The sequence below is a fragment of the Nematolebias whitei genome, chromosome 15, assembly GCF_014905685.2.
Source record: "Nematolebias whitei isolate Nwh7 chromosome 15, NemWhi1, whole genome shotgun sequence".
In the NCBI taxonomy this organism is placed as follows: Eukaryota; Metazoa; Chordata; class Actinopteri; order Cyprinodontiformes; family Rivulidae; genus Nematolebias; species Nematolebias whitei.
The window spans coordinates 10,857,084-10,873,671 of record NC_056512.1 but is presented as its reverse complement, the minus strand read 5'-3'; the positions used below and the strand labels follow the sequence as shown (position 1 = coordinate 10,873,671).

Genomic DNA, 16,588 nt, shown 5'->3' with positions numbered 1-16,588 from the left:
TGTATAATATAACAAAAAAAAAATTTTTTTTTTTAAAACAGTCTTTTTTTCTGCACGTGCTGCGGAGCCTGGACTCTGGTGTGACTGCTCACGCGCTGATGTGCGTCAGGTTGTCCCTTTGTCTCGGTGTGTCTCTGCTCGTCTTGTCCTCGTCTGGACACATGGACTCGTCTCTGTGAGACTGCTCGAATTCAGAGGTCTCGGTGGAGCAGCAGGACTCGACAGGATGATATCCTCCTTCTACCACCCCGCGAAGGACGCAGACATGGCGGCCACAAGCGAACCCCTCTGCCTGGAGAGAGGTGAGGTACCGGGCGGTGTTGGTTCCGTCCTCGATGGAAACCTTTGTTTTTACTAATATGTCTCATTATGATGATGATGGGAACTGGCTGGTTCTGTATCTCACGGAGGATCAGACCTGCGCTAGGCCTCCTGTAGAACTGGACCGGTTCTGATCATTTAGAATAGGAAGACTTGAAATCCTCTCTTCGGGAAAAGGGGTTAAAAAACGCGTTTTGAAGAGAAAATCATCATCGTTATTATTATTTTACAAAGGATCAAATCATAATGTTTGTTTAATCCAATTCAATCCAAACCACGTCCGGATTATGTAAATTAGTAAAAGTCATCAAAGAATGGACTGTATTTACATACCTCCTTTATCAAGAAAGCTCTTTACAACACAGTCTGTACCCTTTACCCATTCATACAGCACTCTGCTATATATTAGGGGTGTAAATCACCAGCTTTACCATCCATCTATCCATTATCTTTTACCCGCTTCTTCCATTTTGGGTCATGGCAGGGCCAGATTAACTCTTCACTGTACTCTGGGCAACAATTTTCAAGGGCCCCATCATCACGATCCCAGAATCACCATAATCTGGCAAAATACATAATAAATTACCATAATATACAGTAAATATACTTAAAATTCTAACTATCAAGTGTATTTTTATTTATAAAAATCCAAATGTTCATTGACACAAATCATCAAGACTGAATTAAGTTGAACGCACTTTGAACACCACACGACACTGTGTACTTGTTTAGTAACATGTTGACCACTGGTGTCAGAAGCATTTATAATGTGTGTGTGTGTGTGTGGGGGGGGGGGGGGGGGGACACATTGATGGGGTGTCTGGGGGTCCTCCCCCAGAAAATTCTGAATAAAGTAGATGTCATTTCCGGCATTATGGTGCATTTTAACGGTTGTTTAACATCTAGTTTTACCTACATAAGTAAACACTTGGAACACCTTGGGATTTCCCTGGAGGAGCTGGTCCAAGTGGCTGGGGAGAGGGAAGTCTGGACCTCCCTACTTAGGCTGCTACCCCCGCGGATGGATGGAAGTAAACACTTGATTCAGTAACTGTTTTAGAGCTAATGGCACAACAAGAAGTAGCCTGACCAACAGCTGATTCAGTTAATTAACAATATATATTCAAAGGTGATGATTTGGTGCCAACATTAAAATTAAATGCCTGTAACTTCGTTGACTTCAAATGCAATAAGATTATCAATGAATGTTTGCGACAAAGGATTTACTGAGTATAACAAAGATTCCTTCAAGAAACCTCCCAATATAAATCATAAAACCAGAAGGATTTCTGCTCATTCTAAATTTGTCAAATGGCCTAAATCTCCTAAAGTGAAGGTGAATCGCTTTCTCTAATGCCATAAATATAGTTGTACTTATAGCAAAGTACGACATTCACTGTAGTAAGAGGAGAAATAATAAGCCTTCCTTCCTGTTTGATGAACGATTTTAAGTCATACTATTCTTCATTAAGTAGATTAAAAATCTGCAAAACTGCTAAAATCATCTCACAACAGGTACAAACTTATTGTTTTATTTAAAACAATGTTTCTCAAGAAAAAAAAACCTCATGAGCTTGTCAGCAGGTAAAGGGCGTTTACCTTCGGGACAAATTGAGGTCGTCGATTGGTCAGTTGCTGACACGCCTTCTGAGTTGATTGACAGGTTGCGCTGTAGAGGATCCGATTGTGGAAAAAAAAACGAGAGCTGCAGCAGCCATGCTGGGAGGAGGCGGGGCTGCACAAATGCAGCGGAAGCACAGCAGTCTGTGCAGCGCAGGACTCCAACTAAAACAGGAGATAACCAGATATTTTGCTTGTGCCCTCACTGCCCTGGGCCCCTTAGATATTGTGGGCCCCTGGGTAGTTGCCCAGTTGCCCATATGGTTAATTTGGCCTTGGGTCATAGGGGTCGCCAGTACCCATGTCCAGCAATCACTGTGCGGGGGGCAGGGTACACCCTGGACAGGTTGCAAGTCCGTCACAGGGACACATAGAAACAAACGAGACAAACAACCATTCACTCTCGCACTCACACCTAGGGACAATTTAGAGTCTAACCCATCAGTCTAACATGAATGTTTTTGGTCTGTGGGAGGAAACCGGAGTACCCGGAGTAAACCCACGCATGCACGGAGAGAACATGCAAACTCCACCCACAAAGGCCCCCGGACCTGGATTTGAGTCAGGGACCTGCTCGCTGAGAGGCAGCGGCTCTGCCAGTTGCGCCACCGTGCTGCCCTATTAGTTTTACCACGATACTATATTATATTGATTTGTTTGTATGATACGATTTTTTTCAATATTACAAAGTCTGTCACAATACGATTTCGATTCTATTTGATTCACAAGTCTGTGATTAATATATTGCGATATCAAATGCCCATCTCATTTACATATAAAAACATTTACAAAAACAATTCAAATATAATTTAACCATTTTATTTCTGTTATACCAGGCATTTACATTTTTTTTCTTAATTAATGAAAAAATAAAAATAAATGACCTGCTCAGTATAGTCACACATTTCACATGTTTAAGTGCATTTTTTAAACCAGTTAACTAAAAAGTGCCCTGATTACCTTTCATTTATAAAGAAACAAAAATAGATATTGAGCTAAAATAACATGACTATCAGTGCTGTGTTTCTTCTTCAGGTGAACGGACAAATTAGTTGTGTTTCCTGAGTATTTAACTCACATTGGCACCTGTTGCTACGGCATGAGTTTTGTCTGTTGAGCCGTCCTTCTGTTGGAATCTAAATATTTCCACAGTGTTGATTTAAATCCAGCAGGAGAGTGAATTTCAGTATCTGTGTTTTCTGCCTCGTCTGCCATGTTGCTGAGGCGCCTGCAGAGCGCAGCCATGCACAGAAATGGTGACACAGACGTGCCTTGGGAATTTCAAAATAAAAGTGTATTTTAAAGATGACGACATGAATCGATGTTTTAGTTTTGCCACAATATAATCGAATCATTAATCATTTAATCGATATATTGATTTAAATCGATGTATTGCTTCACCCCTAATATATATCTGAATAATCAGAGCTTTATCACATTCATACACTGATGGGACACACATCAGAGGCAACGAGGGGTTCAATGTCTTGCCCAGGGACACTTCAGCATGTGACTGCTGGTTGAATTGAACCACCAACTCTCCCACTGCAGGACGACTCCTCTAACTACTCAGACACAGCCGCCCTAAGAAAGCGAGCTGACTACATTAAATCTTTAGTTTGTTACAATGTCTCATTCTGAGCAGCACATCGGTGACTGTAGAAAGGAAAAACCTCCTTTTAACAGGAAGAAACCTCCAGCAGTTGTTGTTTTTTTTGGTCCAAAGTGTAGCTGCTACATTTCAGATGTAGTTTCAAAATCAAAGTCAAAGTTTCTTTCAGTCACAGCACATGTGGTACATGTAGTGGAATGAAATTGTGTACACAGGGTCCCAGTTACATCCAACAAAAGTATAAATTGTAAAGAAAAACAGTAATAAGATCTAAGATATGAATTAAGAAATACACTAATCTAAGAATAGACTAAGCACTAGTAGTACAAAAACAATACGCAGAACAACAGCAGCATGAACACGAGTCGTTTTTTTTTCACCATGAATATCCTGGTTAGAGATTCATGCAGGTAGCCCTCTTCCTGCCTCTGGAGGTGTAGATGTCTGTGATGGTGGGGAGGCTGACTCCAACAGACTTCTGTGCAGCCTTCACCACTCTCTGCAAAGCTTTTCTTTCTGCAGCTGTGCAGCCTCCTTGCCACACGTTGATGCTGGAACACAGGATGCTCTCCACTGCACACCTGTAGGAGGTGAGGACTGAGCTTCCTAGACCAGCTCGCCTCAGCCGTCTGAGGAAGTAGAGTCTCTGATGAGCTTTCTTGATCAGGCTGGTAGTGTTGTTGCCCCAGATGAGGTTGTCATTCAGGTGTACACCCAAGTACTTGTAGCTGGAGACCACTTCCATTGCAGATCGTCCTATGTTGGGTGGGTGGGTGGGTGGGGGGGGTGTAGTTGTGTTTGTTCCTTTTGAAGTCACAGTCATCTCCTTCACCTTCATGTCAATGTGAAGATCACATTGATGTGAAGGTTATTCTCCTTGCACCAGCTCTCCAGGTGTTCCACCTCCTGCCTGTAGCTGGACGCATTGTTGTGTGTGAATCTTTCCACCACCACTGTATCATCTTTAAACTTTACAATATGACAGCCTGGATGAGTAGGTGCACAGTCATATGTGAGCAGAGTAAACGGGAGAGTTATGGTGGAGGAGGAGAAGTTGTGGATCCTCACTGACTGTGGTCTGTTTGTTAAGAAGTCTAGGACCCAGTTGCAAATGGAGGGGCTTAGTCCTGGTGTGAATAGTTTGTCCATCAGGGTTTGGGGGATCATAGTGTTGAAGGCAGACGTGAAGTCCACAAAGAGCATACGGACGTAAGAGTTCTTCTGCTCCAGGTGGGTGAGAGCAGTGTGGACCACAGAGGAGATGGTGTCTTCTGTCGATCGATTCTCACGGTATGTGTACTGATGAGGGTCCTCGTTGATGTTGATGCTTGTTTTGATGTGAGTCATGACTAGTTTTTCAAAGCATTTAGCGACTATCGGGGTGAAGGTCACTGGCTGATAGTCATTCAGACCAGTCACTGTAGAGCTTTTTGGGACTGGGATGATGCTGGTGGTCTTCAGGCAGGTGGGAACTGTTGCCAGGGTAAGTGAGGTGTTAAAGATGTCTGCCAGCATCTCACAGAGCTGATCGGCACAGTCTTTCAGCACCTTCCCAGGGATGTTGTCTGGACCGGTTGCTTCATGAGGATTAATCCTCCTGAAAGTACGCCTTACTTCTGCTGAGGTGACGCTGAGGAACTCCTCTTCCAGTGGTGAGGTGAGTCCTCTATGGTCTAGATGAAGATTCTATGGTCCTGATGGTGATTCTATGGTCCCGGTGTAGTTTTTATAGTCCAGGTGGAAATTCTGTTGTCCTCAACCTCCACTATTCAAATCCCTCAGTGATGGGGGGACCTTGGCATGCAGCGTGTTGTCTTAATGCATTAAAATGAATAAAGTATCACTACAAACAGTCGTGTTGTGACAGCAGATTCATCTTAATGGGTAAAATATGAAGGGACAGGAAATGTGTCTTACGTTGTTTTGTGGTACCTAAGACAGCAGGATGATAAAAATGGCAACTGTTGGTGATTCCACTGACATGGGCCTGTTGTTTGTGGTTTTAGATGTTTGCAGGGTGATTGAGCTGCTTGACCGGCTTCAGCGGACCGGGGAGCTGCCTCCTCCCAAACTGCAGGCCCTTCAGAGAGTCCTACAGAGCAAGTTCTGTGCTGCCATCAGGGAGGTATGTGCAACGTGGGGGGAAGGGGAGGTTTTAAAGTTTATAGACAAAACTTTGAACTTTAAAACCAAACTTTTTAAGACAAAAATTAATTTATGGCTCAGCAAGAGTGATAGATGTCTCCATTGTTGGTTTTATTGTCTGCCAGGTGTACGAGCAGCTTTACGACACTCTCGACATTGTTGGAGGACCAGAGGTGCGAGCACAAGCTACAGCCAAGGTATTAAAAACAAAACCCCAAACTGAAGAGTTTTGTGCACGTGTTCTGTGCACACAGATGACTTCTGATGACCTTTACATCATACAAGCTTGAGTGTTGAGTGTGAATCCAAACGTGCAGAGAACTGGACGTGTATGAACTGACATGTTCAGCTGACTTCTGAGTCACGTTTGAAAAGGCAGCATGAGCATCTGCCTGTGGTTTTCACAAAATAACCTTAAACCGATCAAATCTACTCTAAAAGTGCAGATTTCCTCACAATGAACTCCAGGGTTGCAAGGAAAAGTAGAACATCTACTAAGATGATGGAACAAGAAGACCTGAATATCCTGATGCATACTCAATAATCCAGGTAGAAAAATCTAAAAATAAGACTGAGCTGAATACAGCACCTCAGAATGAGGAAGTCTTTCAGATGAAAGATGAAACGTTTCTACATTTTTTGTTGTTTTGCTTTGTTTTGTTTTTTGAATGTCCAGAGGACCAGATTTAACTTTTTTAGAAGAAGACCTGAAGTGACAAAATAAGAGCAGCAATGAGCAAGCTGAGCGTGAAGTTGGAAACAGGTGATATTTCCTTGGGGAAACATTAAACCATCTGAAGTACGTCAGAAGAGATAACAAACAACACCTAGTAGAAATGAAACAAGGGGCATAACATATTAATTGAAGCAGAACGATGGACTGAATAACTTGAAAGGTTTGTACATTGTACAGTTTAGGGGTGCTCAAGTACCCCTAAATTTTAACTCAACATCCCTGAAAAATAAAGAAACCATCATCATCAGGACTGTGTAAGAAAACAATTCTCAAACCTTAGATTCACCAAAATATTGAATAAATATTGAACAAATATTGAATAAATGATGACAGTCTTAAACGGGCCAGTAAAATTTATGATTTTTTTTTTTTTGCAGTAGTCGGATCCTCCCTCGACCCACCTGTCAATCAATCCAGTAGGCGTGTCAGCAGCTGACCAATCAGTGACCTCAATTTGTCCTGAAGTGAACCTTACCTGCAGAGCTGCAGCTTTCAGTCATTTCAATAATGAGTTTTATCTTTTTTCATGTTAATCTGCGGTAATAAACCTTTGTAAAATACACCAGAATGCAGGAAATGGCATCTACTTTATTCAAAATTCTCTGGGGGAGGACCCCCAGACCCTCCTCCCCAATTTGTGAAAATATCATCTGACATTAAACTGGTCCATGGCACAAAAACAGCTTGAGGACCACTGTTATAGATGATGTTTGATGCATAACAAAAAGATGTAAAGAATTTCAAAACCAAATGTACCAACCCCCCCCCCCCCCCCCCCTACGGTGTGTGGAATGATAATAATTTTACCTTTACAATATCTATCTTGAGTTTTATGTCTCAGCTTTACGTACAGTATAACAAACCAGATTTTGTGAAAAACAGTATTTTTCTGTACAGAAATAAAGAGTATGTTTAGTACACTTGTGAAAATTTTAAAAGAATTAAAATAAACACACCGACCATCTGAATGCTATAAATAAAACCAGCACAAACCAGTTTCTTGTTCAGGTTTGGACCCAGCTGATAGGCAAACCCAGAGTAACAAGACAGTGTTTCTCTTTGACAATGGTTGGATTTTGTGTCTCCTCAGGCCACCGTGGCTGCCTTTGCAGCCAGCGAGGGTCATGCCCACCCAAGGGTGGTGGAGCTGCCCAAGACTGAAGAGGGACTGGGCTTCAACATCATGGGGGGGAAAGAGCAGAACTCCCCCATCTACATCTCCAGAGTTATTCCTGGAGGGGTAGCTGATCGCCAAGGAGGGCTGAAGAGAGGAGACCAGCTGCTGTCAGTCAACGGAGTGGTAAGCTGCACTCACTCCCACTCAGTCCATCCATCCATCCATCTATCAATCCATCCATCCATCCCTCCATCTATCAATCCATGCATTCATCCATCCATCCATCCATCTATCAATCCATCCATCCATCCATCCATCTAGTCATTATCTTCCACTTATTCTGAAGTCAGGTCTGGGGGGCAGCAGCTTGGGCAGGGAGGTCCAGACATCCATTTCCACAGCCACCTCTTCCAGCTCCTCTGGAATGACTCCAAAGTGTTCCCAGGCCAACTGAGAAACATAGTCTCTCTAGCATGCTCTGGGTCTTCCCCGGGGTCTCCTCCTCCTACATATCCAAATCACCTCAACTGGCTCCTCTCGATGTGGAGGAGAATGTTCTCCTGATAACTGAACTTCTCACCCTATCTCTAAGGGAGAGTCCAGCTACCCTGCAGAGGAAACTCATTTCAACTGCCTGTATCCATGATCTCATTCTTTCAGTCACTACCCAGAGTTCATGACCACAGGTGAGGGTAGGAACATAGACTGACTGGTTAACAGAGAGCTTTGCCTGACAGCTCAGCTCCCTCTTCACCACAACAGACCAGCACAGAGTCCACAATACGCAGATGCTGCACCAATCCGTCTGTCAATCTCACGCTCCATTCTTCCCTCAATCATGAACAAAACCCCAAGATACTTGAACTCAAAGGTGTAGTGAACTAAGCCTGAGGTCAAATCCTGACCTTAAGGACCTTATGGGACAGAAACTGTCATTTCATTGATTTGAATCCAGAAATACAGGTTGACCCATCCTGAGACTTTCTTTCTTGAATTAATCAAGTGAAAGAACACTACTTTCTATTATCATTACTATTTTACAAATGTTTGATAATCAAATTGTGTTAGTTCAAACCATTTTTAAATGTTGAAGTGAACTAATCATTTTTAATTCAACTGTGAAACAGTAATAATGATTTTAATCCTCATGCAAAGTAGAAATCATGTTAAGGTCTGTTACAGAGTAATTATGCATTTTCTGATTTTCTGTCTTTGAATGAGCAAGTGTAAGTTGGTCCAAGGTTGGAGTCAAACGCAAACAAGTTGTTGGAACGAACTGTCATGTTTTTAAATCCTCTCAGACGTAAATAGAGAAGCTGGCACCTGTTTTCACCCAACTCGTCCAAACATTTCTCTCTCTGTCTCTAAAAACATTTTCAATCTGTTCCAAAACACTTTCTGTTTTTCTGACTCCTAGTGACCTCTTACGTCACAAAAACACACCCCTGTCTGGTCGATATTGACCAATCAGGAACCTCCCAAATGAACCGGAAGTAGAGCTCTTTAAAGGTCGGTACTTCCTAGTTCAAACCAGTCGGGTGGAGAGTTTGCAGCTCCAGTCGTTTGGGAGAACAGAAGTCCAGCCATGATCCGCAGCTCTTCGAGTCTTGTGGGAATTATGCAATCTTCCACATCTGAGTGGAACTTCTGACGGACTCCACTCATGTGAAGTCCACTCGTGAGGTGAACTGTTGTTGATGAAGTCCCGCCACCACTCCGGACGGTTCTCTGCCATCCTACGGAGACGCTGGACCGGTAGCTTAACTGGAGCTCCATTTCCACTGATTCATCGTCAGAGAGGTAACGAGTCGAGTTTACTACCGAGCGTACTGAGGAAAGCTGGGTTCGAATGGAGGGTGCCGTTCTGTTCAACACTTTTCACTCACACACCATCTCCCTCCCTCTAAACTTCATCTTTCCATCTTTAAAATTCTTCTATCCTGCTAGAAATCATTCCAGATATTTCCAGAAATGTCTGTGGTGAAGCTTGAGGTTTTCAACCATCGCCGTATGGTTAATCAAACTGTACAGCTTGCAAAATTAGCCATGTTGTTGTTGAAATCATTTTGCCAAATTAATGTAAATGTGTGATGTTAAACTTTGATTCTGTAAATAAATGACGCATTCATTTGATGGGTCAAAGAAAATTAACGTCTCACGATACATTTTATTAAATTCAATGCACGACATTATACAGTCCAGAAAAATGAAAGAATCCGTTTAATTTATGAATATATCATGCATATGTTCATCTACAAAGGCATCAAAAGCATCCGTAATGTGGGGGGGACACAATGATGTGTGTAGGTGTGCGTGTGTGCACGCACGCGTAAAAAAAAAAGGTGTTCACTAGTGTACAAAAAAGCAGCATTTCACCTAGATTTCCTTTAAATCCATACATTTAAAGCATGTTTCTCACCAAGTTTGTGTAAATTCAGCTGTGGGTTTAATGTAATTTTAACTTTAATGCACTTTAATACGGAGCGTCAGGTTGGCACTATTTGTGTTTATAGAGAAATAAAAAACATCACCACTAGACTTTTTTACTTGTGTTCAACACTACTCATCTAAATGATGTTTCTCACGAAGCTTGAGGACAATAAAGTGTGGGGTTTTAAAGACATTTCAACTTTAATGCACCTAAACACACAGCGTCTCTTACACCTGCAGCATCTTACAGCGTCACAGTTACTGCTAAGCTAAGATGCTACAGACGTAGCGCTCCACTTCTCTCCTCCTAACATGTATATATGTTTATGATCAACCCCCTGGTCAACAACTGCCCACACTAAGCATACTAAACTGGCGAGTGAGTAACACAGAGGTGTCTCCATCTCCTCCACCTGTGTGCGTTTTATGCCGAGACAGGAGAGACACAGAAACACTGCAGGTGTTGCACCATATTCTGTGACCACCGTATATTGTGACCGTGGCAACAGGCTGCTGTGTTTAGAGTTGGAGGTAACCAGGAAAACCTGGAGTGGAGTTTTAGTGGCCTGAGTATTTTCCTATTAATCAAGTGGAATGGATTTGTTCACGAAGAAAGAGAAACTGTGCAGACTGAACTCATGTTTTATAGTAAAAGTGGGTTGGTCCAAATGAACGTTTTTTTAATGTGGGGGGGACATGTCCCCTTCACATATAATGGTTGCGACACCTATGCTTGAACTCCTCCACTTGAGACAGAACCTCACCCTCAACCTGAAGACTCACTCAGTGCATTTAAACAATAAACTAACATCACATTAACATTTTAGTGTTTCTGGATTAAAGTCAGTGCAGATGGTTTACACAACACTTTTTTGTTGACTACTTGTGTTTGTGCAGAGCGTGGAGGCAGAACAACACGAGAAAGCCGTGGAGCTGCTAAAAGCTGCCCAGGGTTCGGTCAAACTGGTGGTCCGCTACACACCCAAGGTCCTGGAAGAGATGGAGGCCCGCTTTGAGAAGATGAGGAGCGCTCGGAGACGACAACAGCACAGCAGCTACTCGTGAGACCGCTTGTTAATCCGATGTCAGTCACGACTGTTCATGCATCTAGTTACAGCTGCAGTCATACGCTTACATCATGGGCATGACTGTCGGATTAATTTCCAGTGTGGAATGAATATATAACAGAATTTTTATGATTTGTAAAAACAACTATGAATTTGGATTTTCTCTGATCCACATGGCTCAAAGATATTTATGCTTTTACCTAAATCTTCTCAAATATGATGCTAAAGGTTCTAGGAAGTCTTTTACCTTGACAAGAGCAAGGCCTGTTAACTTTTGGTTAGTGTTCGTGGTTGACTGTAGCTGGTAGTCCAAGTCCAAAAAACTCCCAAGTTCTAAGAAAGAGTAGAAGTTTGTTCTTGCTCCAAAGCCACAACATCAAGCTGGGCCAATACTTGAAGTGTCTGCGTGGACAAGACAAACATCTTATGGAGAAAAGTTATATGATCAACCAAAACAAAGATTGAACTGTTGGCTCAAATGACAAGAAATGTTTAGAGGAGTCGAGCTGATGTCAAACCTAAGTGCACTGTACCAACTGTCAGGCATGGTGGTGGTAGCATCATGCTGTGTTACTAGTGCACAAAAATGAATGGGATTATAAAGAAGGATAATATTTTCAACTTCACCTCCAATAAACAACTGGATGGTTGAAACTTGGACACAGTTGGGTGTTCCAGCAGGACAGAGGTCCAAACAAACATCAGAACCCTTTTCTGATTGGCTGAAACACAGAAACATTAAGTGTTAATGGCCGTCCCAAAGCCCATCCTCTTTCTAAATGACAGTTTGTGGACTGTGATTAAAAACCAGGTGAAACTAGCCTGTTCTGCCTGGAAGAGTGCTCATGATAGGTATGCATAGGTGTCGCAACCATTATATGTGAAGGGGACTTGTCCCCCCCACATTACAAAACGTTCATTTGGACCCCCCACTTTTACTATAAAACATTAATTCAGTCGGCACAGTTTCTCTTTCTTCGTGAACGAATCCTATCCACTTGATTAATAGGAAAATACTCAAACCACTAAAAATCCACTGCATGTTTTCCTGGTTACCTCCAACTCTCCCCAACCTGCAGTGTTTCTGTGCGTCTCCTCCTGACTCGGCAGAGAACGCTTACAGGTGGAGGAGGTGGAGACACCACTGGGTTACTATCTTATTGAGATACTCAAAGCGCTTTACACTACAATCTGTGCCCTCATTTACCCATTCATACAACACTCTACTAGATCTCTACAAAGCTAATTGAACAAATCATTCTAAAGAGACTAATCAGTGATTTATCACATTCATACACCGATGGGACACACATCGGAGGCAATGAGGGGTTCAGTGTCTTTCCCAGGGACACTTCGGCATGTGACTGCTGTGGGGTTCGAACCCCCAACTCTTGCATTGGAGGACGACTGCTCTAACCACTCAGCCACAGCCACCCGTAAGGAAATCTAGATGAAATGCTGCTTTTTTGTACACTGGTGCGCGTGCACACACACACACACACACACACACACACACACATAGTGTCCCCCCATCACCCACATTACAGCTGCTTCTGACGCCCATGTAGGTATGACATAATGGATGGGTCAGAACTAAATCATACTGGATGTGGATTCTGACCAGAGAAAACCTACAGCATGGGTTTAAAGTTATTGAAGCTGTATAATCCAACCATCTATCTATCCATCCACCCACCCATCCATCCATCCACCCACCCACTCATCCATCCATTCATCCACCCACCCATTCATCCATCCACCCACCCACCCACCCATCCATCCATCCACCCATCCATCCATCCATCCATCCATCCATCAATCCATCAATCCATCCATTGATCCATCAATCATCCATCCAAAAAATAGTTTCATCTATCCATCATCCATCTATCCATCCATTGATCCATCCATCCATCCACTCACCCATCCATCCATCCATTCATCCATCCATTGATCCACCCACCCACCCACCCACCCATCCATCCATCCACCCATTCATCCATCCATTCATCATCCATCATCCATCCAAAAAGTAGTTAATATAGCCGTCATCATCCATCCATCCACCCACCCATCCATCCATTGATCCATACATCCAGCTGTCCATCCATCCATCCTCCCATCCATCATCCATCCATCCATCCACACATCCATCCATTGATCCATCCACCCATCCATCCATCCATCCATTCATCATCCATCCAAAAAAATAGTTTAATCCATCCATCATCCATCTAATCATCCAATGATCCATCCATCCATCCATCCATCATCATCCATCATTCATCCATCCAAAGAATAGTTTACTCCATCCATCCATCTATCCATCCATCCATCCATCCATCCATCCATCCATCCATCCATCCAAAGAATAGTTTAATTCATCCATGCATTCATCCATCCATTCATCCATCCATCCATCCAAAGAATAGTTTAATCAATCGATCCATTGATCCATCTATCCATTGATCCAGCCATCCATCCATCCTTCCATCTTTACCTGCTTCTTCCTTTTTGGGTCACAGGAGTCACTGGTGCCCATATCCAGCTATCACTGTGTTAGAGGTGGTTGCAAGTCCATCACAGGGAGAATAGTTTAATTAAATATATAAAAGTCCCAAATTAATCCCACATTCTTGCCCTTAATGTACAGATATTTGACTGAGACTGTAGCTGTTGAAGTGTCCCAAAGCCATTATATCATCAAAGCATCCTGATTAACAGAGTTGCAGCGGAGCTGAAACCAGTGGAGTTTGTTGCAACTGAAAGAGATGATTTATTGCTTGGGTTTGTTGAAAAATACATGAGAAGAAGACATTGAAAAATAATTGCATATTAAATCGCAATGTTGAAAATCGCAATGTTGAGATAAAAAAAAGAAATCGCAATTAGAATATTTTCCAAAATCATTCAGCCCATATCCTGATTTAGATTCTTTGTAGCCAGCCATAATAAAGGTAAGTTACTGATAATTTTTAATTTCTCAGGTTTTACATGCCAAGACAGAATTTAAAGATCATTTTGTTTTTAGCAGGTTTTAAAATGGTAAAACATTCAATTGGTAAAAGTACTTTTTTTTTCACGCTCTCTGTCCTCCGGTGAAACCAGATGTGTCCCCCCCCCGCCACCCGCCTCTCTGCTTTCACTCTTTTGTCCTGTGAACCCTTAAAAAGCTTGTTTTTTGTTTTTTCTGCATACCTCTTAATTCGAAGGATCAGCTGGCCTCTCAACAAAATTGATCAACTTCTCCCGACAGGAGTCAGGGTAAGGAGGACCCTCTTACCTCAACGGAAACAAATTGGATTCATGATGACAACTGGGATTTTTTTGCTGTTTGGCTGGTGAATTCTGGATTGTCTATAAATTTGTGTGGATGTGTCGAAGCTCGACAGCGCTCGGACTGAATTTGTGGAGCTGCAGCAGGGAACTAGATCAGGCTGTTATCAGGACTGCAGACTTTCTAGCAGCATACATGAAAAGGAAATAATCTTGGAGAAGCTGTGAGCTCGACTTTTGGCGTAAAGGATCAATTCGGCTATTTTGGAGTTCCATCAGAGGAATATATACCAGCGAGACTTTAAAAAGGCAGAAACAGCAATTCACGAGTTCTGCCTGACCCAACTGTGCCCCTGAGAACTTATCTCAACTCCTCTTGGCATGTTTTGAAAACAACAAAGATGCTTTGTCTGTCTCCTCACCACTCCCTCTCCCAAGGAGGCCGTGGTCATGTGACAGAACCTCAGCCGAGCTGGTGATACCTCTTATCCGGACAATGGCTGAGAGGGGGGGGGGGGGCTCTGGACTATGCTACGACTTTCCCTTAAAAATTCAATGTCTTCACCATCCTATATGTACATGTATCACGTCTATTTATGTTGCTTTGCTGTGGTAGGCTTTGTTGATGCCTCAAATCATGCCCTGTCTAGGACACGGCGTGAGAGATCTTTTTTTTTTATACCGTCTCTCCTCATGTTTTCTTCCCTTTTCTCATCTAAGCAGAATATTATTCTGAATAAAAATAAGAGGGCCGCACTTTTTATAGTAGCAGCTTCGTGCACTCTGCCCATCTTTCGGACAATTGTACGTACATGTTCTCGTTGTATCTCGGTGCAATGCCAATAAAGTTTATTCTGATTCTGATTCAATATAATGTATTACTCTGTAGGATCTATTTTTCGAAACCTAAGTAGAAAAGCTGTGTGTGAAGAACTTGCTGTTTTCATAGGATTTAAAGGGTTCATTATCAACCAGGAGCTGCTGATTAAATGTATTGTATTGATTAGTGGATCAATCAACTGTTTTTTCAGTTTACTACACTGGAGCACAGAGTTGTGTGTTAACACACGTCCAAGGTTGTTCACGATATTTCCAAGATATGTAAGCTCGTTTACATCATCCAGTCATTGCCCTTTGATTATAACTGGTACTTTATTTGTGGTGTTTATTCTGAGCACCTTCGTCTTAACCTTGATCCTCAGAACCGTGGTTGATGTTTCTGCTAGCTTGGTAGTTTTTTCCTGAGTTTGATGAGGTTATGTAAAAATCCCATTGTGATCTTCCTTGGTTACTGATCTCATCCAATCGATGGCTAACGAGAAAAGGAAAGGTGATAGCAAGCAACCCTGTTGTACTCCAGTTCTAACTTCAAAAGGTTCTGATAGCTGACCATGCCTTTAAGGAGTGCAAGGTCCTTGAACTGTTTCTTCATAGCATTTCTTTGTTTATCTATTGTATTGTTTTTTGTTTGTTTGTTTCAGATCTCTGGAGTCCAGGGGTTGACTTATCCAGTACCTCTACCCACCTGTGCACCCTGACCTGAGATGACAGAACAAAGACAGAAGCAAATAAAAACAATAACCAAAGTAGCCTGTTATCTGAAGCCAATGTTGAAGTTTTGGATTCTCTCCCATCCCACTTCCTCAGACATCAGATCTGTAAGATCACCTTGTACTGAAATCATCGTCTGAGTCCTCCCACCCAAGGCCTAGAGATTACCTTTAGTGTTTGAGAAAAGAGCCCGCGCTCTGTCTCCTCTTGTTGTTTAACTTTACAATGCATTAATCAGCAGTGCCAGAGTTTGCTGCAGACCTCAATGGCAGAGGAAACACCTTCACACTCCTCCATTACAGGTCTTTGATACAAGGATAACCATTTGCATCCCTGGCTGGTGAGAGTTGACTATGAGTGGGAGAGTTTTTGGGTTGATCTATTTGTGTTTAAAGAACTGTCCATTAAATAAATTGTAACCTTAAATCTGCCTCAAACTGAGTCACGTACAGTTTAGTAGCAACAGGTGAAGCTAACATGGAAACTAATTAATGCACCAAAGTGAAGGTGATGCAGCTTTTACCCTGGGCTGTGTGTTTACAAATTTTAATATCCTACAAATGTTAATATCCTATAAACTACTGAACAAATCTTGATACTCTTTAAAAAGAAAAAGGAAATGATACACACTTTTATAGCATCTTTGTAACCTCTCCAGGTTTTGCAAAGCACTTTTTATTGTTAAAATCTTTTTTTTTCTAAGCACTTTTTAT

The 16,588-nt window shown here is 42.3% G+C and overlaps 1 protein-coding gene across 1 annotated transcript; it reads left to right on the top strand.

Annotated features, from left to right (window-relative positions):
* Positions 1–71: 71 nt before the first annotated feature.
* Positions 72–16,301, top strand: lin7b (lin-7 homolog B (C. elegans)). The gene is made up of 6 exons (XM_037689376.1): positions 72–302; positions 5,560–5,678; positions 5,824–5,895; positions 7,525–7,734; positions 10,879–11,042; positions 15,806–16,301. The coding sequence occupies exons 1-6, from the start codon at positions 227–229 to the stop codon at positions 15,825–15,827; spliced, it is 663 nt and encodes a 220-aa protein (XP_037545304.1). The 5' UTR covers positions 72–226; the 3' UTR covers positions 15,828–16,301.
* The last annotated feature ends 287 nt before the right edge of the window (positions 16,302–16,588 follow it).

Coding starts and splice junctions, on each gene's coding strand:
- lin7b (XM_037689376.1), top strand. CDS start 227: ATGATATCCTCCTTCTACCACCCCGCGAAGGACGCAGACATGGCGGCC. Junction 303..5,559: donor ACCCCTCTGCCTGGAGAGAG/GTGAGGTACCGG, acceptor TTGTGGTTTTAG/ATGTTTGCAGGGTGATTGAG. Junction 7,735..10,878: donor TGCTGTCAGTCAACGGAGTG/GTAAGCTGCACT, acceptor GTGTTTGTGCAG/AGCGTGGAGGCAGAACAACA.